This window comes from Zalophus californianus, chromosome 7, assembly GCF_009762305.2.
Source record: "Zalophus californianus isolate mZalCal1 chromosome 7, mZalCal1.pri.v2, whole genome shotgun sequence".
NCBI classification, from domain to species: domain Eukaryota; kingdom Metazoa; phylum Chordata; class Mammalia; order Carnivora; family Otariidae; genus Zalophus; species Zalophus californianus.
Window position 1 is genome coordinate 125282934 of NC_045601.1, and position 24120 is coordinate 125307053.

Genomic DNA, 24120 nt, shown 5'->3' on the forward strand with positions numbered 1-24120 from the left:
TGAGCTTTTGTCGGGCTGTTCTCATTCTCAGATCATGGCTTCCCCTCACACTGCCTTTTCCCCTCTCCTTCCCTCTGTGATCACCTCGCCTACTCTGAATTTTTGTCTCCCTCTCACAAGAAAAGGACCCTTGTGATGACGTGAACCCACGAAGATGATTCAAGATAATCTCCACATCCCAAGATCCTTTTCTTTTCTTTTTTTTAAAAATTTTTTTATTATTATGTTATGTTAATCACCATACATTACATCGTTAGTTTTTCATGTAGTGTTCCCTGATTCATTGTTTGCATATAACATCCAGTGCTCCATGCAAAACATGCCCTCTTTGATACCCGTCACCAGGCTAACCCATCCCCCCACCCCTCTCCCCTCTAGAACCCTCAGTTTGGTTTTCAGAGTCCATCGTCTCCCATGTTTCGTCTCCCCCTCTGATTTCCCCCCCTTCATTCTTCCCCTCCTGCTATCTTCTTCTTTTTTTTTATATATATAATATATTATTTGTTTCAGAAGTACAGATCTGTGATTCAACAGTCTTACACAATTCACAGTGCTCACCATAGCACATACCCTGCCCAATGTCTATCACCCAGCCACCCCATCCCTCCCACCCCCGACCACTCCAGCAACCCTCAGTTTGTTTCCTGAGATTAAGAATTCCTCATATCAGTGAGGTCATATGATACATGTCTTTCTCTGATTGACTTATTTCGCTCAGCATAATGCCCTCCAGTTCCATCCATGTTATTGCAAATGGCAAGATTTCATTCCTTTTGATGGCTGCATAATATTCCATCGTATATATGTACCACATCTTCTTTACCCATTCATCTGTCGATGGACATCTTGGCTCTTTCCACAGTTTGGCTATTGTGGACATAGCTGCTATAAACATCGGGGTGCACGTACCCCTTCAGATCCCTACATTTGTATCTTTGTGGTAAATACCCAGTAGTGCAATTGCTGGATTGTATGGTAGCTCTATTTTCAACTTTTTGAGGAACCTCCATACTGTTTTCCAGAGTGGCTGCACCAGCTTGCATTCACACCAACAGTGTAGGAGGGTTCCCCTTTCTCCACATCCCCGCCAACATCTGTCATTTCCTGACTTGTTAATTTTAGCCATTCTGACTGGTGTGAGGTGATATCTCATTGAGGTTTTGATTTGGATTTCCCTGATGCCGAGTGATGTTGAGCACTTTTTCACATGTCTGTTGGCCATTTGGATGTCTTCTTTGGAAAAATGTCTGTTCATGTCTTCTGCCCATTTCTTTTTTTTTTTTAATTTTTTATTGTTATGTTAATCACCATACATTACATCATTAGTTTTTGATGTAGTGTTCCATGATTCATTGTTTGTGCATAACACCCAGTGCTCCACGCAGAATGTGCCCTCTTTAATACCCATCACCAGGCTAACCCATCCCCCCACCCGCCTCCCCTCTAGAACCCTCAGTTTGTTTTTCAGAGTCCATCATCTCTCATGGTTCATCTCCCCCTCCAACTTACTCCCCTTCATTCTTCCCCTCCTGCTATCTTCTTCTTTTCCTTTTTTCTTAACATATGTTGCATTATTTGTTTCAGAAGTACAAATCTGTGATTCAACAGTCTTGCACAATTCACAGCGCTCACCATAGCACATACCCTCCGCAATGTCTATCACCCAGCCACCCCATCCCTCCCACCCCCCACCACTCCAGCAACACTCAGTTTGTTTCCTGAGTTTAAGAATTCCTCATATCAGTGAGGTCATATGATACATGTCTTTCTCTGACTGACTTATTTCACTCAGCATAACAGCCTCCAGTTCCATCCACGTCGTTCCAAATCTTCTGCCCATTTCTTGATTGGATCATTTGTTCTTTGGGTGTTGAGTTTGATGTTATTTATAGATTTTGGATACTAGCCCTTTATCTGATATGTCATTTGCAAATATCTTCTCCCATTCTGTCGGTTGTCTTTTGGTTTTGTTGACTGTTTCCTTCGCTGTGCAGAAGCTTTTTATTTTGATCAAGTCCCAATAGTTCATTTTTGCCCTTGCTTCCCTTACCTTCGGCGATGTTTCTAGGAGGAAGTTGCTGCAGCTGAGGTCGAAGAGGTTGCTGCCTGTGTTCTCCTTTAGGATTTTGATGGACTCCTATCTCACATTGAGGTCTTTCAACCATTTTGAGTCTATTTTTGTGTGTGGTGTAAGGAAATGATCCCGTTTCATTCTTCTGCATGTGGCTGTCCAATTTTCCCAACACCATTTGTTGAAGAGACTGTCTTTTTTCCACTGGACATTCTTTCCTGCTTTGTCGAAGATGAGTTGACCATAGAGTTGAGGGTCCATTTCTGGGCTCTTGATTCTGTTCCATTGATCTATGTGTCTGTTTTTGTGCCAGTACCATACTGTCTTGATGATGACAGCTTTGTAATAGAGCTTGAAGTCCGGAATTGGGATGCTGCCAGCTTTGCTTTTCTTTTTCAACATTCCTCTGGCTATTTGGGGTCTTTTCTGGTTCCCTACAAATTTTAGGATTATTTGTTCCATTTCTTTGAAAAAAGTGGATGGTCTTTTGATAGGGATTGCATTGAATGTGTAGATTGCTCTAGGTAGCATTGACATCTTCACAATATTTGTTCTTCCAATCCATGAGCATGGAACGTTTTTCCATTTCTTTGTGTCTTCCTCAATTTCTTTCGTGAGTATTTTTTTAGTTTACAGATTCTTTGCCTCTTTGGTTAGATTTATTCCTAGGTATCTTATGGTTTTGGGTGAAACTGTAAATGGGATCGACTCCTTAGTTTCTCTTTCTTCTGTCTTGGTGTATAGGAATGCCACTGATTTCTGTGCATTGATTTTATATGCTGCCACTTTACTGAATTCCTGTATGAGTTCTAGCAGTTTTGGGGTGGAGTCTTTTGGGTTTTCCACATAAAGTATCATATCATCTGCAGAGAGTGAGAGTTTGACTTCTTTGCCATCTGATTGCTGTGGCTAGGACTTCTAATACTGTGTTGGATAGCAGTAGTGATAGTGGACATCCCTGCCGTGTCCCTGACCTTAGGGGGAAAGCTCTCAGTTTTTCCCCATTGAGAATGATATTCGCTGTGGGTTTTTCATAGATGGCTTTTATGATATTGAGATAGGTACCCTCTCTCCCTATGCTCTGAAGAGTTTTGATCAAGAAAGGATGCTGTACTTTGTCAGATGCTTTTTCTGCATCTATTGAGAGGATCATATGGTTCTTGTTCTTTCTTTTATTAATGTATTGTATCACATTGATTGATTTGCGGTTGTTGAACCAACCTTGCAGCCCAGGGATAAATCCCACTTGGTCGTGGTGAATAATCCTTTTAATGTACTGTTGGATCCTGTTGGCTAGTATTTTGGTGAGAATTTTTGCATCCATGTTCATCAAGGATATTGGTCTGTAATTCTCCTTTCTGATGGGGTCTTTGTCTGGTTTGGGGATCAAGGTAATGGTGGCCTCATAAAACAAGTTTGGAAGTTTTCCTTCCATTTCTATTTTTTGGAACAGTTTCAGACGAATAGGTATTAATTCTTCTTTAAATGTTCGGTAGAATTCCCCTGGGAAGCCACCAAGATCGTTTTCTTAATCACACCTGTAAAGTTCTTTCTGAATGGAAAGTAACTTGTTCATGGCTTCCAGGCATTAGGACATGGGCATCTTTGGGGGGCCGTTATTCAGCTTATCACATATACCTTTATATATTCCCTTTTCCTGCTGGCAGGTAAGAGAGAGCAGATTTTGTGGTTAGATATAAGTAATGCAGACCGTACTAGAGTGTTAGCAATTTTTACCTATTTGTGTGGAGTGCTCATGGATACACATATATGAGAAGAGTGAGACTCATTGTGTCAATGTTGTTGGCCTGTCTTAAGACTATTTAACAGGATCGTTCTACTATACGAGGGTCTTCTCCAGAGCAGAAGGGAGGACACGTGAGGGGAGGACTGCTAACAGCTGTGTGTTTGTGGCTTCTCTAGCTGGGAAATTCTGAGAGCCATTTGGGAATTGTATTGTGCAGGGCTGGCAGGAGGCAGAAATTTCTTTTCTTCTATCTCCTTTCAGGCCATCCAAGATTATGTTTTAGGCTCTCGGCTTCTCTGGCATCTTCCCCTGCACAGTCTCCACGGTCTTCTAAATCCATCCGTCCATCTCGGATGGACGGCTGGCTCTCTTCCAGGGGCTAGCAGCAGTCTGATTTGTCTCACCCCAGGGCCCCATCTATGCCACTCTTGCCCAAATACCTTCAAACCATCATGTGCATCTAGTAAGTAGGAAACTCACGTTATGATGTGATTTTGATTTTTGGTGTCTGTTTTACATTCTTTGAGTTCAGCGCTTTGTTGTGGCTCTCTTTGCCCAACCTTGATCAGTGCCTGATACATGGATGAACAAACTGGTGGTTTCATCATCCAAGTGTCTTCTTATTCTGCACAAGAGATCTTTGTCCCACACTCTAGGTCCCCTGGCTGGGCTTACATTCTGGCCTTTGGGCCCTTGTTGCGTGTACATCTGCCAGCTCCCCTAGATGCCATTCACTCTTTCCACGCACTGAGTTGAATCTTCAACAATCCAAGTTTTGTTCATCTTTGAAGTGTTAACAGTCCTAAATCGTGAATTCATTATTTAGTCCTATACAGAGTAATTCTTGTTATTGAAAATCATTCATTAATCACCATTGTATATTTTATTTACAAATTTTACTTTAATATTGTGACTTCCACATGTGTCCATAGTTGCTCACGAGGTCAGTCCCTATTTGATGAAATAATGCTGGTTGTTGGTTGTTCTCTTTTCTCCCAGTTAAGGAATTTTATTGGCTCTCTTCTGTGGGCACAGGCTGTATTTGTCCCTAATCCTGAATGTTACTCCAAATACTTGTCACTGCAACAGAAGTAGGTGAGCACAGACGGGTGGTAGCCCACAGGCCTCTCCTGCCACACCCTGTACAAGAGCATCATAATAACAGTCACATTTAGTGGTTAACACTCATTTAGGCCTCACTCTGTGTTCAGTATTCTAAAGACCTTACATGCCTTAAGGTAGTCTTCTTAATAACCCTCTAAGTTTAGGTATGATTATTCTTTGCACTTTATAGTTGGGGAAATGGTCAAGAGTGAGAGCATAAGAAAGGCAGAGGGAGAAGCAGGCTGCTCGCTGAGCAAGGAGCCCGATGCAGGACTTGATCCCAGGACCCTGGAATCAGGATTAAATTTTTCTAACACTTCCAAAGATTGGTGTACAGTTTCTAGAAAAATAAGGCATGGAGTGAAATTATCCATTTTATTAACTTAGTGGTAACAAGCTGTGTGTGTTAATGCTTCTCACACTTCAGCGTGGAGATGAGTCACCGGAGGATCTTGTTAATATGAAGATTCTGATTTAGTATGGCTGACACGGAGCCTGAGTCTGTGTTTCTAAAAACTCCCAGACAATGCTGACGTTCTTGGTCCATGGACCACACTCTGAAGCTACAGAAGGATGGACAAACTCATCTTACTTGTCAGAGCCTCAGCTACCTCATCTGTAAAATGGGATGATAAAGTGAGATAGTCTGACCAGGTGATTAAACTCGCTTCTTCCTCTGGTGCATTCTAGATTTCGGTTTAGTAGAACTGATGTGGAAAACAAAGGCAGAAGAAAAATTATTAAATTTCCTTACTACTTGAAGTCCATTGACAAATCCTTGAAACAGGCAGAGTGACATTCCTCTAGGAAGTCAGCTGCCTTGATATTGACACTTTGCTAAGGGCAAAAGGCAATCTTAGCCCGACCCCCAGGCTCCTGTAAGTCCTCATTAACATACAAAAATTCCTTTGGAAACTTCCTTTATCTCTACCCCCAAAGATGCATGTTGACAATCATCCCCCAAGCATAAGACCCACTGATATTATATATCTGAAGGGTCTCAGACTAAGGATTTACTAAACAGTAATAAATGACCTTTTCCTAACAATAGCTAGCCCCGCTCAGGATCCTGGAAACTTTTTTTCCAAAATATCTGGGAGGCTTAAGCTATCCCTAACCCCCTCCCAACTTGAAAGTATATAATGGGCGTCATGGCCACTCGTTATGGCCCCGGTGCTGCCCTTTCTGCCCACGGGGCCTGTCCCTTTGCTTTAATAAAACCACCTTTTGGCACCGAAGACATCTCAAGAATTCTTTCTTGGCCTTCGGCTTCGACACTAACATCTTTCCTACATCATAGCTATTACAATAAGTAGATCTATGAATTATGATTCCTTCAAACTAATCTTGAAATTCTTCTTTCTTCTTGCCCTGTGAATTTCAGTTGCAATTCTGTAACACTTTTGTTTTTATGACCTGCCGAAGGTCTTCCTTTTTTCTTCCTTTCCTTCTTTTCCTCTTCCTTTCCCTTCTGACCTTCCTCCCTCCTTCCTTCCTTTCTTCCTTTCTCTGTCTCTCCTCCTCTCTCGTTCGTTCGTTTATTCATTCATTCTTTTGTATTTGTCAATGTAAGGGGACTGTGTGAATAAACTCATACACTGTAAATGCATATTTAAAACATTATGCTTAAGTCAGAGATTTTTTTGTGTGCTTTATTTATGAAGAGAAAACAGTAGTACTTAATTTAGAAAAAAACCAGAACTAGAGATGTGAAGGATGAGTCTGGATGCACATGGGATGTGGTGCAGGCCTCAGTAGGACGGTGACTGTGAAAGTCATCTCTGAGGTCAATGATGGATAGACTCCTGCGGGAAAGTGTGTCAGTTTCGCCTCGCTCTCCCTACAGTATGAAGCATCAGTGGGGGTGCTTGGTTATATGAAGACTGGGAGTTTCTAGAGGCCAGGGTTTGCCATTTTCCCTTATTGTTATCTTCCAGCAATCCTAGTTCAGTGGCCCATATATTGCACGTTAATTTGTTTAATACCTTATAATACTTGCCATTTGTTGAGTGCTGTGTGCAGGCCACTGGACTAAATACTTTGCCGATCTTATAGCTTTCATTTATCATGATCTAATGGGGTGGGTACTATCAACTGATTTTATTGGTGATGCAGCTGAGGCCAGGAACCACCAGTAACTCAGCCACAACTGTAGTGGTAAGTGACATAGCTAGAATTTTGTCTTCAGCTGACTGCAGAGTGCTCCTGATGGTGAACTAGTAAACTGTTGTGCCTAGACTGAAACACTGTTCTGGAATCAGGAAGATAAAATTAACAGTTCCTGACATCACATTGTTTCCAATCTGGAAGAAGAGACAGCTTTATCAAGAGACAATTATAAAATAAAATAAAGTAAATAACGGAGCTATATAGTTACGTGTAGAATTTTGCGACACAGACCAATGCATGTGGAGGTCAAAATTGTGTTCTTCCTTTTTTTTTTTTTTTTAATCCCTTTTTGCTAGTTTAATTCTCGAAATCCCTCCATGTCTCTCCAGAATTGTATTAGGACTTGAGCCTGTGATTACTTGCTAATCTCCATGGCTTGGAATAGCTCCTAGATCTAGTTCTGCTGTCATTATAAATGTTGTCTGATAGAGACTTACTGCAGGATTATGCAGAGTTTCTTCATTCTATTCCCAAATCCAGCTGTGAGGATCCCATCAGCTTCATTGTGTTGCAATGATATGAGTGGATCTCCAATTTTTTCACTATTTCCATGTGCGTTTTTTTCCAAATCACATATACACAGAAAACAAATAAGTATTTTTCTTTTTCTAGAAAGCAGTGTTTATCCCCAGAAACTGCAGGTATACCTCATTTTAGTGTGCTTCGTTTTATTGCTTTGCACAGACATTGCATTTTTTACCAAATTAAGGTCTGTGGCAACCCTGTGTCCAGCAAATCTGTTGGCTCCATTTTTGCAGTATCATTTGTTGCTTTGTGTTTCTGTGTCACATTTTGGTACTTCTTGCAATACCTCAAGCTTTTTCATTATCACTGTATTTGTGAGGTGATCTGTGGTCAGTGATCTTTGATGTTACTAGTTCAGTTATTTGGGGCACCACAAACCAAGCCCATATAAGACACTGAACTTAAGTGAAAAATGTTGTATGTGTCCTAGCCGCTCTACCAACCAGCCAGTCCCCCCATCTCTACCCCTCTCCTCAGGTTCCCCTGTTCTCCGAGACACAACAATATTGAAATCAGACCAATTACTAACCCTATATGGCCTCCAAGTGTTCAAGTGAAAGGAAGAGTTGCATTTCTCTCACTCTAAATCAAAAGTTAGAAATGATTAAGCTTAGTGAGGAAGGCATGTCGAATGCTGAGACAGGCCAAAAGCTACGCCCCCTTGCCCCAAACAGTTAGCTAAGTTGTGAATGCAAAGAAAAGTTCTTGAAGGAAATTAAAAGTGTTACTCCAGTGAACATATGAATGATAAGAAAGCAAAACAGCCTGATTGCTGATATGGAGAAAGTTTTAGTGATCCAAATGAAAGACAACCAGCCATAACATTTCCTTAAGCCAAAGCCTAATCCAAGTAATGATCCCAATTCTCTTCCATTCTGTGAAGGCTGAGAGAGGTGAGGAAGCTACAGAAGGAAAGTCTGAAGCCAGCAGAGGTTGGTTCATGAGGTTTAAGGCAAGAAGCCATCTCCATGACATTGAAGTGTAAGGTGAAGCAGCAGGTGCTGATGGAGAAGCTGCAGCAAACCATCCAGAAGATCTAGCTAAGGTCACTAATGAAGGTGGGTGCACTAACCAACATATTTTCAATGTAGACAAAACAGCCTTCTATTCAAAAAAGCCATCTAGGACTTCCATAGCTAGAGAGGAAAAGTCAATGCCTGCCTTCAAAGCACAGGCTGACTCTCTTGTCAGGGGCTGATGCAGCTGGTGACTTGAAGTTGAAGCCGATGGTCATTTACTATTCCAAAAATCTTAGGGCCTTTAAGAATTATGCTAAACCTACTCTGCCTGTGCTCTATAAATGGAACAACAAAGCCTGGATGACAGCACATTTGTTTATATCATGGCTTACTGAATATTTTAAGCTCTCTCAAGACTTACTGCTCAGGAAGATCCTTTTCAAAATATGACTGCTCATTGACAGTGCACCTGGTCACCCAACAGCTCTAATAGAGATGTACAACGAGATGAATGTTGTCTTCATGCCTGCTAACACAGTATCCATTCTGCACCTCATGGGTCAAGGAGTGATTTTAACTTTCATGTCTTAGTATTTAAGAAATACATTTCATGAGACTGTAGCTGCCATAGATAGTGATTCCTCTGATGGATCTGGGCAAACTGAATTGAAAACATTCTGGAAAGGACTCACCATCCTGGATGCCATTAAGAACATATATGATCCATGGGAAATGGTCAAAATATCAACACGAACAGGAGTTTGAAAGAAGTTGATTCCCATCCTCATGGTTGACTTTGAAGCATTCAGGACTCCAATGGAGGAAGGAACTGCAGATATGGTGGAAACAGCAAGAGAACTAGAATTAGAAGTGGAGCCTGGAGTTCTGACTGAACTGCTGCCATCTCATGATCAAACTTGAATGGATGAGCAAAGACAGTGGTTTCCTGACATGGCAGCTACTCCCGGGGAAGATACCGTGAAGACTGTTGGGATGACAACAGAGGATTTAGAATGTGACATAAGCTTAGTTGATCAAGCAGCCTAGTAGGGGGTAAGAGGATTGACTCCAATTTTGAAAGACTTTCTATTGTGGGTAAAATGCTATCAAACAGCATCGCATGCTACAGAGAAATCATTTGTGAAAGGAAGAGTCAATCACTGTGGCAGACTTCACTGATGTCTTATTTTAAGAAATTCCCACAGCCACCCCAGCCTTCAGCAACCACCACCCTGTTCAATCAGTAGTCATTGACATGAAGGCAAGATCCTCCACGAGCAAAAAGAGTACAACTCACTGAAAGCTCAGATGATGGTTAGCAATAAAGTATTTTTAAATTAAGGTATATACATTGCTTTTTAAGACATAATGCTATTGCATATTTAATAGACTTCAGTATAGTATAAATATAACTTTTTTATGCACTGGGGAGCCAAAAAATTCATTTGACTTGCTGTATTGTGATATTTGCTTTATTATGAACCTGTAATAGGAAGAAGTAGAGGAAGATGTGGGCAAGATGACTGTCTATAGAACCTTTTTTATGTGCTCTGTAATCATTGTTGACTGCAAAGAAGAGAGATGCAATGAGCAAGAGAATGGACAAGTTTGTATTAGGAATTATTATAATGCTTATATGCAAAGCATTATATTAGAACCTATCACCTAGTAAGTGTCTCATCCAGGTTAACTAGTATTCATATTTTTACCACCACCACTACTATTACTATCACCACCACCACCACAACTACTACAAAATATAACTCTTCTGAGCGCAGCAGCTACAGTCCTCATGATTCCTGGCCCATCCTGCCCATAATTTCCATCTTTAGCTTGCTTTGCCAACATTGGTGTTATGTAACCCCACTCTTATGATGTTAGGACATTTCATTGACCTGCAGTCTATGGAGTCCTCTGGACTATGGCCCCATGTTTGTATTGGAGCCTCTATCCTCAGAGCCCTGTGGATTTATGACTACTTTTTTCATTTGTTTTTGTTAAGGCAGGGGATCTTGTGATACATTTATACATTTCAAAAACTGCTACCACAAATTTCTTTTTTGTTTAAGGCACTTTAAAAAAAATAAGAATGAGATCTTCCAGTGTCTTCTTCTACAGCTCTCTTGTAGTGTAGATTAGAAGGATGTGTGTTACATGACCTTTATATGTACACACATTCAATATCCATATTACATTGGCTATTAACCTTGGAGATATACAAGAACTTCTTATTTATAGACAACACATTAAACTTCAAATCTTGCCAACAAATTATGTCCAGTATATTTTAGAAATTATCTATCTGACTAGAGGAGGTTTTGGTATTTAAAAAAAAAAAGATTTTATGTATTTATTTTAGAGAGAGAGATAAAGAGAGTGTGCACAGGGGTGGAGGGTAGTGGAGGGGGCAGATGGAGAGGGAGAGAGAGAATCCCAAGCAGACTGTGCGCTGAGCATGAATCCCAGTGTGGGGCCCGATCCCACGACCCTGAGATAATGACCTGAGCTGAAAGCAAGAGTCAGACCCATTACCAGCTGAGCCACCCAGGCACCCTGAGGAGGTTCTGGTATTTCTGTCCCTGGAACCAGGGGGATACATTAATACTGTATAGAATCATCTAAACTGGATACTAATAGTTGATAGATCATAAAGTTAAAAGTTACAGTTTTAGAAAATATTTCATAATGTATATGTGTTTCAAACCATCACATTGCACACCTTAAAAATATATACAATTTTGATTTGTCAATTTTACCTTCATAAAGCTGGAGAGAAAAAGTTAGAGTTTTAAAAGGAAGTCATCAGAATAGAGACCAGAAACAAATACAATTTTGAAGGAATTGTCATAGGAAGAAAGAACATGTCAATTAAACAAGGATGAGTAGGTCAGTGGGTTTTCTCCCCAGATATGAATATGGGAAGTTGTTGTTACAGGATTGCAATAGGGGATGCTTTTGGCTTCAACCAAGAAAAAGCCAACTCAAAATAGTTTAAATAAGAACAATATCAAGCATCCCTCAGTGATGCCAGGGCTCTAGAACCTTGGGCGTTTTTCCCCCTCAGGGTTGAAAGATGGCGGCAGGAGCATCGAGCATCACCTCATACAACAAGATCCAGAAGCAGAAAGCAGAACACCTTTGTTTCCTTTTTTAAGTGTGAGGGAAAGCTTTCCAGAAGTCTTCAGCAGTCTGTTCACCTCATTTTCAAGGTAGCTGGAATGGTCTGTGAAGGTAGCTTACTGTTTTCTGATATTTATACTGAGCTCATGTCAATAAGGCTTATTCTTCTGCATTATTTCACTACCAGCAATGCTAGATGCTTACAATTAGGCCCTGTGGCAATGCTGTCTCTTATTACCACAGCCATTTTTATGAATAAACAGTCACTTATGAAATGGGATGTTGAGGCTGCTACAAAAGCTATTCCAGCCTAAAACCTACCTTCTGCTGGCTAGTGCTTGAAATAATCCCTTACAGTTTGACCCCCTCATCAAATGTGAAATATTCCTTTTGCATAGAATATGCTGTGCCTACTGCCCTAGGACAATTGGATTGGATTCACAGACATATGTGACTGTGGGACATTTTTTTTCTCTATATCAAATTGAGTACAGAAATCAGAGTCACCATGGCATATCCAACTATGTTAACTATCTTGGCCAAAGGGGAAAAGGGCTGAAATACTAACCTCAAAGCCATCCAACCTAGGATTGAGATCCTGGGAGTTGTCAAAGACATAACAAGTGTTGATTGGAACCAATTCAAATGGAAAATTCTAGCTTTATGTTAATGTTCTGGGGACCAAATTGAAGCCAAGTAATTTACCTTACTAAATTCTTAGTCAAGAAAGGTAAGTATGGTTGTTCCGTTTTTTTAATTTATCTCATCCTGCGCAATAGGAAAAACAAGTCTCTTCACTGTTGCAATTAGAGGTGGGCTCTGCTCCTTCAGTCATAGGATAAGGAGGAGCATTTGGGTTCATCTGAAATGTTAGGACTTAAAGTCAGCTTGTGTTTAGATAGAGAAATGAGAATTACTTTGTGATCACATTATTGCACAGCTTTTCACACTTTGTGCCTTTATGTTGGTATTCTGTATCTGTAATCTTGTGATCTTGAAAATGAAGAATGGTTAAAGTAAGCAGTAATTTATATAGTAGATAGCTTAATTATTCTTTCTATCACTTAGCTGAGTAATGAATCAAATGTTTTCTTTCAATATGAGGGAAGAATTTATTTTCTGAAGGGCCTCCCAGTGAGTTTCATAAATGACAATTATAGACCATAATTCACTACCAAAGATAGTGAATGAGAAATACATGACCCTCGTAGAGTCCATTTGGCAGATTTTGAACTCCAGGTTAACTGCTGTCTGAGAGCCACATAACTATTTTATATTTATTTTTATTTGTTTTTAAAATGATAAATATTCTAAACATGTAAGCATATATTTCTTGATTTGATTTGCTAATAACATAGGACTGTGTCTCTTCTTCCCAGCTAAGCCGTTACCTCTCTCAAATACGCTAGGGTTTTACCACAGATTCTTCTAGAGACTGAAAGCATCAGAGGTGCAGTTGACCCATGTAATCGTCTCCTTCCTGCTGTCCTCCCCAGAGGTGACCCCTGACTTCAATTTGTTGTTGATCATTCTCACGTTATTTATAGATATTCAAAAACAGTTTATAAGATTTCTTCAAAATGCATATTAAGTGACCAAAATAGTTAAAAGATAGAAATTCAGACGGATTTTATGAGAGAATTGAGTGGAGTCTAAAATGCACGTAGAAATACAGAGGGCCCGGAATGGCCAAATAACCAATATAAAAGGATTTGCTTAATCTGATGTCAAGTCCTTTTTGAAAAGCTACGTGGACAGAGGGGCCGGCAGGATGCAATGAGGAGCCCAGAAATACGTCTCTGTACTACCCTAGACCTATGACCACTCCTGCACTGTGGGACAGACGGACAGAAGGAGCCTTTTGTGCAAGTGGAGCAGGGAAAATTGAGTGTCCATATGGAAAAAATGGAACTTGACCCCAGGTTCCTAATTATTCGAAAATGAATTTCAGGGGATTTGTAAATCTCAATGCAAAAAGCAATTTGTTAGCTACTAACTTTGAAAGAGCCATTTTACCAGGAGTGATTCTTTGATTCTTATTGGAGTAAATTGAATTGGGGGGATTGAGTTAAATGAACTATGGTAATATAAAACTAAAACCTAATTTGATGTCTGATCTTAAAAGTTTTGAAATGCATATTTATTTAAAGTCATCGCTCTAAGTTTTTTTGTAAGAGATGTTTCCTTCCATTTCTAGTTTGCTAAGAGCTTTTATCATAAATGACTAAAAATTTGTCAATAAATTTGATATTTATATATTTTAAATACATATGTAAGTATATATTTTGTCCATATATTTAGAAGCACTCTCATAAGGTTTTGGCTTTTTGCTGTTAATATAGTGACATATAGTGATTATTTTTTGCATGTTAAAGCCTTCTATTCTTGAAATAAATATGGTTGGAATATATGGTCTTTTTATATATTTATATATTTCTGGATTTGATTTGCAAATATTTGTCTAGGATTTCTAAATTTGTGTTCAAGGGTGAAATAGATCTGCAGTTTTCTGTTTCTTATATTCTTATCAGGTGAAGTTAAAATTATGCTATCCTCATAAAACTAATTGGAAGTATCTTTCTTTTTTTCTATGAGACAATATTTTGAAGATCAACATTCTTTCTTTCTTAAACTGTCTGATCCAATTTACCAGTGAAATCATCGGGGCCTGGCATTTTCTTTGTGAGGAGTTTTTAACCACAGGTTAAATTTTTTTAACAGTTATTAGGCTATTCAAATTTTGTTTTCTTTGGGTCAGTTTTGATAAATTGTATTTTTTTCTAGGAGTTTGTTTCATCTAACTTTCAAATAATATATTGGCATAAAGTTGTTTGTAATATTTTCTTATTATCCTGACTTTAAAAAAAATATTTTTAATTGGGGTGCCTGGGTGGGGCTCAGTCGGTTAAGCTTCTGGCTTTGGCTCAGGTCATGATCCTGGGGTCCTGGGATCGAGCCCCACAGGGAGGCTGGCTCCCCGCTGGGCAGGGAATCTGCTTCTCCCTCTGCCTCTGCTGCTCGCTACTCTCCCCGACTTGTGCTCACAGGCTCTCTCTCACTCTCTCAAATAAATAAAATTGTTAAGAAAAACTATTTTTAATTAATCAGTAGTTATGCACGTTTATGAACATTTTATCAAATTCAATACTCATCTTTTTTTTTTCCATACTGAGGCTTTTCTTAGATTTTGCTTTTCTTTTTAATGAAGTATATCCTTTGAATGTTTTTTCTCTGAGGGAATGAAAGTGGTAAACTCTTTTGGTCTCTGTATATCTGAAAATGTCTTCCTGTTGCCCTCATTCTTGAATAATAATGTAGTGGGGCATAAAAGAGTGGTCATTCCCCTGGGTTAATTTTCTAATCCTTGCTTTTTAAAATGGTTTTTACTTTGTTTAGCAATTTGAATACCTTCATTATGCTTATTTTAAAGGCTCTAGCTATTCTATAATATTAGTTTTACCTAAAGTGAGTTCATGCTCTGGTTGTTGATTTAGTTGGTTGTGTTTGTTTTTCAGTGTTTCAAAAATCTGGCTTTGCCTACTCATTTTATATGCCTGTTCATTTTTTCTTCTTTTTTTAAAAAAAAAAATCACAAACACTCTACTCATCCCTCCTTGTCTACTGACCTTTATGGTCTAGACTTGGTCCCAATGTGCCCCAGTTGACAACTGGTCTTATAATGGCATTTTAGAGTACCCACCTCTTGATTATAATGTAGTCACCAAGTTCAAGAGACTGTATCTGCTTCTTTCTTTTTTTTTTGCCTAGGCCCACAGTTTCCTATTGAGAAGGAGATTCAAAGCATTAACTCAGAATGGTAGCATGACAGGAGGTTGAAATGAGACCATGGGACAATTATTTAACCATTCAGGGTTTTTTTATTTTTTTAAAAAAATTTTATTTATTCATTTGAGACACAGAGATAGAGGCAGAGAGAGAGAGAGAGCATGAGCAGAGGGAGAGGCAGAGGGAGAGGGAGAAGCAAGCTCCCCGCTGAGCCAGGAGCCCAATGTGGAGCTCCATCCAAGGACTCTGGGATCATGCATGACCTGAGCTGAAGGCAGATCCTTAGCCATCTGAGCCACCCAGACGCCCCCAGTGTTTTTTTTAATTAATTTTTTTTTTATTTGAGTATAGTTGACATACAGTGTTACATTAATTTCAGTGTACAACATAGTGATTCAGTATCTCATACACTATGTTGTGCTCACCACCAGTGTAGCTCCCATCTGTCACCATACAACGCTATGACAATACCATTGGCTGTATTCCCAATGCTGTGCCTTTTAATTTGTGACTTATTCATTCCATAACTGGAAGCCTGTACCTCCCACTCCCCTTCAACCATTTTGTCCATTCCTCTTCCCCGCCCCTGCAACCATCCGTTTGTTCTCTGTATTTATAGGTCTGATTCTGCTTTTTGTTTGTTTTTTCACTTTGTTTTTGAGATTCCCCCTGTAAGTGAAATCATACGGTATTTGTCTTTCTCTATCCTCCGATTAATTTCGTTTAACATAATACGCTAGGTCCATATTGTTAGAAATGGCAAGATCTCATCCTTCTTTACAGCTGTGTACTATTCATGTGTGTGTGTGTGTGTGTGTGTGTGTGTGTGAGAGAGAGAGAGAGAGAGAGAGGTGACATATATATGTGTCACATCTTCTTTATCCATTCATCTATTGATAGGCACTTTGGTTGCTTCCATTATCTTGGCTGTTATAAATAATGCTCAATAAACATGGGGTATCTATATAACATTTAGGTTTTGGTTGATTCTCTCCTTGTTCACCAGAAACCAAGTTATATGGTGTGCGTGTGTTTGTAACAATCAGCCTTTTCTTCTCCCTGACAATCCTTTCGCACAGCCCATTTCTAGAGATGTACCCAGGCCTCTGAGCTATTAGTAACTCCACCTTTTCTTCTCCCAAACAGCCAGAGCATGCTTTTATGCAAGTGATAACCTCCACTTTAGTTGGAGTATGTATCTATATAGTATATGTTATATATAACTACTATATAATATATAAAATATCACTAAGTCTCTGCCCTGGTGGAGTAAAGTCCAGTCAGATAATCTCCAAGGTCATTCCATAGTTTGTGATGCTCTGCAGGTGAGAAGGATCTCCTTGTCTCCTCTCCTGCCTACCTCAGATTACATTGCTCCTCCTCACATTCATTTTACTTAATTTTACCAGCTAAAAAAACAAAACAAAACAAAACTTGGTTATAGAAAGATATTATGACTGTGCCTTGGCCTCCATCCCTCAGAAAAGTCTTCCCAGATGGTGGAAATACCTCCAAACTGATTTTGGATTCTAAGATCCAAAAAAGCAAAAAGAAGATGGTAACATGGAATTAGGGAAGAAGAACCAAATCTTTGTCTTTTTTAAATCATTTCCTCCAGAACCACTATTTATGGAGGAGCCTCAAGGGCGCCCCAACATTGTGGCCCTCCTCCCTGTGGCAACCTTATGCAGGCATGAAAGTAGAGAGAGCTTTTCACCCTGGGCCCTTGCAGTGGCTGCTGTCCCCTCAATGGCATCCCTGGCCATCAGTAAACATTGTGGGTATTGAAGAATCCCTCCTCTGTTGGTTTCTGATGATTTGTGCTAACACTGCAGAACATAAGCCTCTCTCTCTGCCTTTTTCATTCCTTCTGTCTTTTGTCTGTCTCTGTCCTTCCATTTCTCCGTCTCTGTTCCTCTCGCTGTCTTTTTCCAGGTGACACTTTCTCTTACTCTCTTGTCACTCTTTTAATATGTGGTTCTGATCCAAGTAAAGTTGTCAACATAGGTCCTAGGCTGCATGAAATCCAAAAGGAATTACTTCCCTGCTATTTATTGAGACCATAGCTGATGTTTATGAAATATGACAGGATTTATCCCAAACCTAAGAACCTTATCAATTATTCATTCAGAAAACTTTTTGAGCATCAGCTCTTGTGCCAGGGACTGTGCCTGACTCGGGGGGGTTGTGGAGAGAGTCTAGTCCCTTGCCCCTGAGCTCATGCACTAGTGGAGAAGACATTAATATGGATACATGCTTGATAAAGGTCGACCAAGGGAGTCCGGACCAGTGGGAGGCAGTTAGGCCAATAATGGGGGAAAAGGGGACTGAGGACAAAGGCCTGGAGGCACCATTCGGGGCCATGGTCTCTCATTCTGTTTAGGTTATTTATGGGGGAGTGTGCTGAGATAGAAGGGAAATGTGGACAAGGGCAAATTTTAAGGACATGAAAGTTAGGGTTTGCACTTTCTCTGGAAGGCAGTTAGCAAGACAACAAATGTGGTGATCAAATTTCCATTTTAGACAGATCAGAGTTCTGATAATATAAGGGTGGGCTGGGGCACAAGGCCAGAAATCCTGCCCGGGTCTAGCCCAGGGACTAGAGAGGAACTGATGGGAGGCTGAGGGGGGGCAGTAGGAGAGAGACTAGAAGCTAGGGTTTCAGCTCACGACATTTTCAGAGACATAGTTGAAAGGTCTTGGGGCCTGGTGTGAGCAGAGTGCCCTGACCGTACGCTTCATCATCTGAGTTGAGATTCGGCTCCCTTTGAGAGTGACAGGGTGCTCTGTTGGTAACTGTGCTGCAGCCACACAGGCAAACTGGTACTGATCTGGGCAAACTGGGTGTTGAAACACTGTGGGGAAAGACGCGAGAAGCCAGGTTTCCGGCTTGGGTGGGAAACGAGAAAAAACAGATTTGGAGAATTTACATGAGTGGAAAAAATTTAAGCTTAGGATTTGTTGGTATCACCTTTGCATACCCTGCTTTTTTTTTTTTAAAGATTTTATTTATTTATTTGAGAGAGAGAGAATGAGAGATAGAGAGCACGAGAGGGAAGAGGGTCAGAGGGAGAAGCAGACTCCCTGCTGAGCAGGGAGCCCGATGTGGGACTCGATCCCGGGACTCCAGGATCATGACCTGAGCCGAAGGCAGTGCTTAACCAACTGAGCCACCCAGGCGCCCCTGCATACCCTGCTTTTTGTTGTGGTTATCTTTGTCGTTGTTGTTGTTTTGATTGTTACAGGCAAGTCCTCAGTTCATGTACGGTTGCTTTAGATAGCAGGATCTGGGGGACCGTGCCCAAGGGACCCCTGGGCCGAGGTAGAAATTAGCAGTCAGTCTAGGTGAGTCAGAGCTGAGTTCTTCTGAGAGAAGTGAGGCAGGTGACGGTGGGGGTGCACATCATTACCAAGTGAGATGAATTTGGTGAGCCAGCACCGGCATTGGCGCTGGGGAATGGCCGCTCGAAGGACAGAGTGCGAAGACCAACTAAGTGTGATATAGGTGAAGCTCCCTCCAGGCAAGAGGACACATTAACAGAGGCGGGGTGGGGATAGAAGAGGGACCGCCGGGTCAGACGTACAGCTCTCCAGTGGTGCCTGCTGCAGGCGCAGGAACCTTTGCTTAAGGACAGTTCCAGAAATGCTAATCATCATGGAAGGCCAACATTACATTATGGCACATGACAAAAATCACGGTTGTTTTAAGCTTTTGGAGATTTCTTCTGGAATGTTTCTGTATGGTAAGCAGAAAATATTCTTCTCTTGACGAAAGACTGAAAACTGAAAGGAAAAAAAAAAGAATCAAATAGTCTAGTAAATGCCATCCACATTTGAGTATTTGGAAGATCTTCCTCATGTGTTTATTTTGTTGGAAATGTGAGGAAATAGGAAGAGAGGATATCGAAAGTTGGCTTGCGTTATTTGTTTAAAGCTTCAGTGATCCTGAATATCATGGTATGCCCTCTGAATTCCAGTGGAATGATTAAAACCATAACATCTCCTTTTTTTACTTTTGTGGACTTCAGCTTGCTTTTTTAGCATCATATTACCATAACTTTTGCATATTTTAAAGGTAATTCAGTTGCCCTCTTCCCAGATACTGCAGATTTCTAGTTTTAGAGGGTTTTTTTTTTCCTTCTCACCCAATTTCCCAATTATCACCTTGTTAGCTGCACACCTGCTGCACAGAAAATTGTATTGTGCCATTTAACCTTTTGAAAGAGAAAAGATAGAGTGGAAAATACACTTTGTTAATTGGCTAATTCAGCTTCAAAGAAAGTGGCCTCTGGGTATGGAGCCTCGACATGCTTGCTGAAGGGGAGAACCTGCTTATTTAATAGATTCTAGAACCAGAACAAGAAAGGACATTGACAGGTCCCTGGAATCAGGGAGAACGTCTGCACTGTAACTTGCAGCTGGGCCTTTCCTGTTCCAATCCACAGAAATCAAGCCTGATGAATAAACTCTTCTTTCCATCAGTTTCTACCCATTTCTTTATGGAAGAGACACCTTCATCATTATGCCACTCTGAAATAATTCTCATTTATCATCACATCCAGTGATTAGCTTCATTTCATAGTATAGAAGAAATAAATAGATTCACTGGCTGTTTCATTTTCAGATTTCTCATGAAGATGTGGTAACTTTATACCTAAATGGTTATTCATTTATTATACTTACTTGCACATACTGTATCTATTAAAGGCAAATATGCAGCCATTAGTATGTAAATTGAACTTGGACACTGAACAAATGAGGTAGAGCCTCAAACATTATTTATTGACTAATTAGTTTTATTGTAATCAGAGGAGAGCCTATAGGAGTGCGTAGAACTGTGGGTGGGAGGCCTGCATTAAAATAAACACATGTCCATTTCATTTTGGTCTGACTTAATTCAAGCCTGTTTTGTGACATGGGGGTTTAGATGCTTACATAGCTATTAAATAATAATAGATAATGTAATGGAAAAGATTGTTGAATCCTATGAAAAAGGAAGTCTCACAGAAGCATGTAGAGAATCCCACCCTCAAAGGAACAGAAGTTAACGAGAGGGCACTGTGAGACCTTGTTCGAATCCCCTGTTTGGCGTTTTCAGAGATGACCGGATCTGGAGTCCTCGGGTCATAGCACCTTTCCCGCTCCCCTCACTATCATCCAACCACCCTCCTGGTCAACGAGCAGCTCGGACACCCAGCTGGCTTTTTCTCTCCGCCATCCTGGGAGCAATGCCGCGGTCATTTGGCCTTCTGTGAATCACCCAAAAAGCATTTCCACCTCATGGATTTACTTCACAGCCACATCCGGATCATCCAAGCCCTGGTCTTTTGCTGCATACCCCTCTCATACCACACAGTCCTCTGTCCTTCTGTCCTTCCAACTGCTACATTTCTTTTTTTTTTTTTAAGATTTATTTATTTATGAGAGAGAGCGTGTGCACACACTTGCGCATGTTGGGGGAGGAGTAGAGGAGGAGAACCCTCTAGCAGACTCCCCGCTGAGCATGGATTTCTGAAGGGGGGCTCGATCTCAGAACCCTGAGATCATGACCTGAGCTGAAACCTAGAGTCAAATGCTCAACCGACTGCGCCACCCAAGTGCCCCTCGGCTCCTACATTTGCATCAAACGCTCCCTCTGTTCTCCTCTTTACCCTGCTTCTCTTGCCAGTCTGCCAGTCGGCCTGCGTCCCCCAGGCCTCACTTCTGGCTCGACCACACCCAGACTGAGCCTACTGTCCTCCCACCAGCACCTTCCCATTTCTGCCAGCCTATATAGGCAGCCCCCTAGCCTATGTTAACCCCCAGGTTTCCCTTTTTCCTGTTTGAACGTGTCTTTTTCATGTTGAACGTGCCTTACAAAACAATAGCAGAGCAGAACTGATTGACCCCTCTGCAAAAAATTGGGAGTCCTCGATTCATGCCACAGACTCCCCCACCCCCAGCCTTTAACAAATAATCTCATTTTATCACTGGAAAAAAGCAAGGCCATCTCGCATGGGATCCCTCATCTTCCCTCTTCGCCACTTGTGGTTTTTTTTTTCACAGCCCTTTATCCATCCTAGATCCACTTGGTCAGAATCTTTTGGGACGGAATCCAGAAATCTGCTTCTTAACATCCTCCCGGTGATTCTTATGTGCTTTACCCTGTGAGGACCTCTAACCAACATTGTCATAATAACCACCACACTGGTTCCCATGACTCTGGGTTCTTCCCCTTTCCAGCCATTATCCACGTATCATGATGTTCCTATCTTGTTTTAACACTTTGAGTAGTTCCCATTGCTTAGAGAATGGATCTTGAACTCTTTTAGCAGGATGTCCAAGCCGTTTGTTCACTAATTGTCCCTTCCTATCCTGTCTCCTTCCCCTGACTCCCTTATGCCCTCTTTCTGACTTTCTGACTTTTGTGACTACATAGGACTTCTGTTCTGTGAAGTCAATCATTTTTTGTTCCATTGATTCCACAACTTGTTGAGTCTGTCATGATCATGCTCTGCATTTCAGCCATTGGGTTTCTGACCGAGACATAGTCCCTGCCCTGAAGTTACAGTCATGCTTTGCTCTATTGCTTCTTGGTCCCTGCCCTCACCATTTCTCTTGCTAGAAACAATAGGTAACTTTTATTGAGTGCTAACCATGGGCTAAACAGTGTGCTTTAGCCAGCCCTCCTTCTTTCCCCCCTTTCTCATATATATACCTGTGTGTGTTTGTATATCTGTCTCTCTATAGGTATAATTTTATTTAACCCCAGCCATATGGCGTAGGTACTGTTATCTCGATATCGCCATATTGCCATAAAGGCATTTGACGTTGAGAGAATCTTTGAGCTGATATAGGTGGACTCTGGATTTGGCTCCCTCGCCTTCTGACTCTAGAGCTTGAACTTGCCTTCTCTGTGCTCTGCGGCTCACCCTCCGGGCCATGATCAGACGTGACACCCACTCTGTCGTCCTCCCATCCCCACATCTTTCCTCCCTTCCTTCACTTTAGTTTTCCACCAAATACTTTGTTTATTCAGTAACCATTCAACAAAATTTAAGTGCCTTCTCCATACTGGGCTTCATTATAGCACTTTCCACTTTTGCCATCGTTGGTCCTGTCTTTTCTGTGCTCTAGGCTCAGGAGACCCTTAGGTGCTGTGGGTCACATCTTACTCCTTTCATCTTCAGTACTGGGTGCTGGTTTTCTCGGTGATACTAGCACAGTCTGTGGGCCAACAGCAGCACTCAGTAATGTTCAGTGAATGATATAAGGGAAGCAGAGCATTTTCAGTTAAAGCGTGCTTTCCGTAGTCTGTGCCTAAAAATATCTGCCAGCGAAAATCATGGTGACAGTAGGAAGAGTGTTACACGGTAAAGGCTGACAAACTTTTCCCAGGAACACTTCAGCAGCTGCATTGTATCTCAGTAGTGCATCTGCTAATTGCATGTACTTCTCAGCTACCTTATTAAAATCATTAGGACAGTGTCTTCCAAAAAATAGGTGTAATGTATGGAGCAATAATATTTGTAATAACAGAAGGCTGAGAACAACCTACACCTCCATCTAGAAGAGACCGTTTACATAAATTGTGAAAGGCTTGTAAAAGAAATCCTATGGCGCCATGAAAAAGAATGATGTAGCTTTCTGATAAAAATGCAAAACAGAAGCTATAGCATGTTCCCGCTTGAGTTTCAAAAATAACAAAAATATACACCATGTGAGGATTCACAGAAAACCCCTGGAGGAATATATAAACTCTTAGGAATGGTTCCATTTGGGGAGAGGAGGCAGCCAAAGTTCTAGGTTAAGAGGAAGACATCATTTTTATTAAATACCCTTCTATAACATTTGACTTATTTGCTATGTGCATGTATTACATTTTTGACTGTTTTATACTTGATGTGATTTTTTAGTAACTTTTTTTTAAAAAAAAGATTTTATTTATTTAGGGGCGCCTGGGTGGCTCAGTTGGTTAAGCATCTGCCTTCGGCTCAGGTTGTGATCCCAGGGTCCTGGAATCAAACCCCGCATCGGGCTCCTTGCTCAGCGGGGAACCTGCTTCTCCCTCTGCCTGCCCCTCCCCCTTCTTGTGCTCTCTCTGTCTGTCAAATAGAGAGCACAAGCAGGGGGAGCGGCAGAAGGAGAGGGAGAAGCAGCCCCCCACTTAGCAAGGAGCCTGACATAGGGCTCGATCCCAGGACCCTGGGATCACAACCTGAGCCAAAGGCAGATGCTTAACCAACTGAGCCACCCAGGTACCCCAATTTTTTTGGCAACTTTTAATTGTCATATGAATTCAAATTTAAGGAAGAGTTGTAATAATAGTGCAAGGAACACTCAAATACCATGTATGAACACCAATCATATGTGGTAAATACAGTTGATCCTCATTATTTGTGGTAGTTATGTTCTATAAACTTGCCTTGAACACTGAATACCAAACCACACCTCTTGGGAGATACAGGATTAGATTCCTACCAGCCTCTGGTTACAACACTGTCATTAACCAATCAGTGCATAACCTTGTTTTATGTGCGTTTCTGCTTAAAACATCTTATTTAATATATAGTTGATTTGTTAACATTGAACTCATGATAACAGCGCTGTCCTCGTGTCTGAACAAGGCTTAGCTAACACGTGTATTTTCTTGATAAGGC

General features: G+C 40.9%; 1 protein-coding gene across 15 annotated transcripts in view; it reads left to right on the forward strand.

The window, feature by feature from the left end:
- The window catches only part of FARS2 (phenylalanyl-tRNA synthetase 2, mitochondrial), a 537883-nt gene that overhangs the window by 334049 nt on the left and 179714 nt on the right, over positions 1-24120 (forward strand). The window contains exon 6 of one of the 15 annotated variants that reach the window (XM_027601924.1): positions 8500-8632. The exons of the other annotated variants lie outside the window; for them this stretch is intronic. Within the exon in view, the coding sequence (XP_027457725.1) occupies positions 8500-8601 (102 nt within the window). The 3' untranslated portion in view covers positions 8602-8632. Of the gene's footprint in view, positions 1-8499; positions 8633-24120 lie in introns of those variants that run through there. 15 annotated transcript variants of the gene reach the window in all.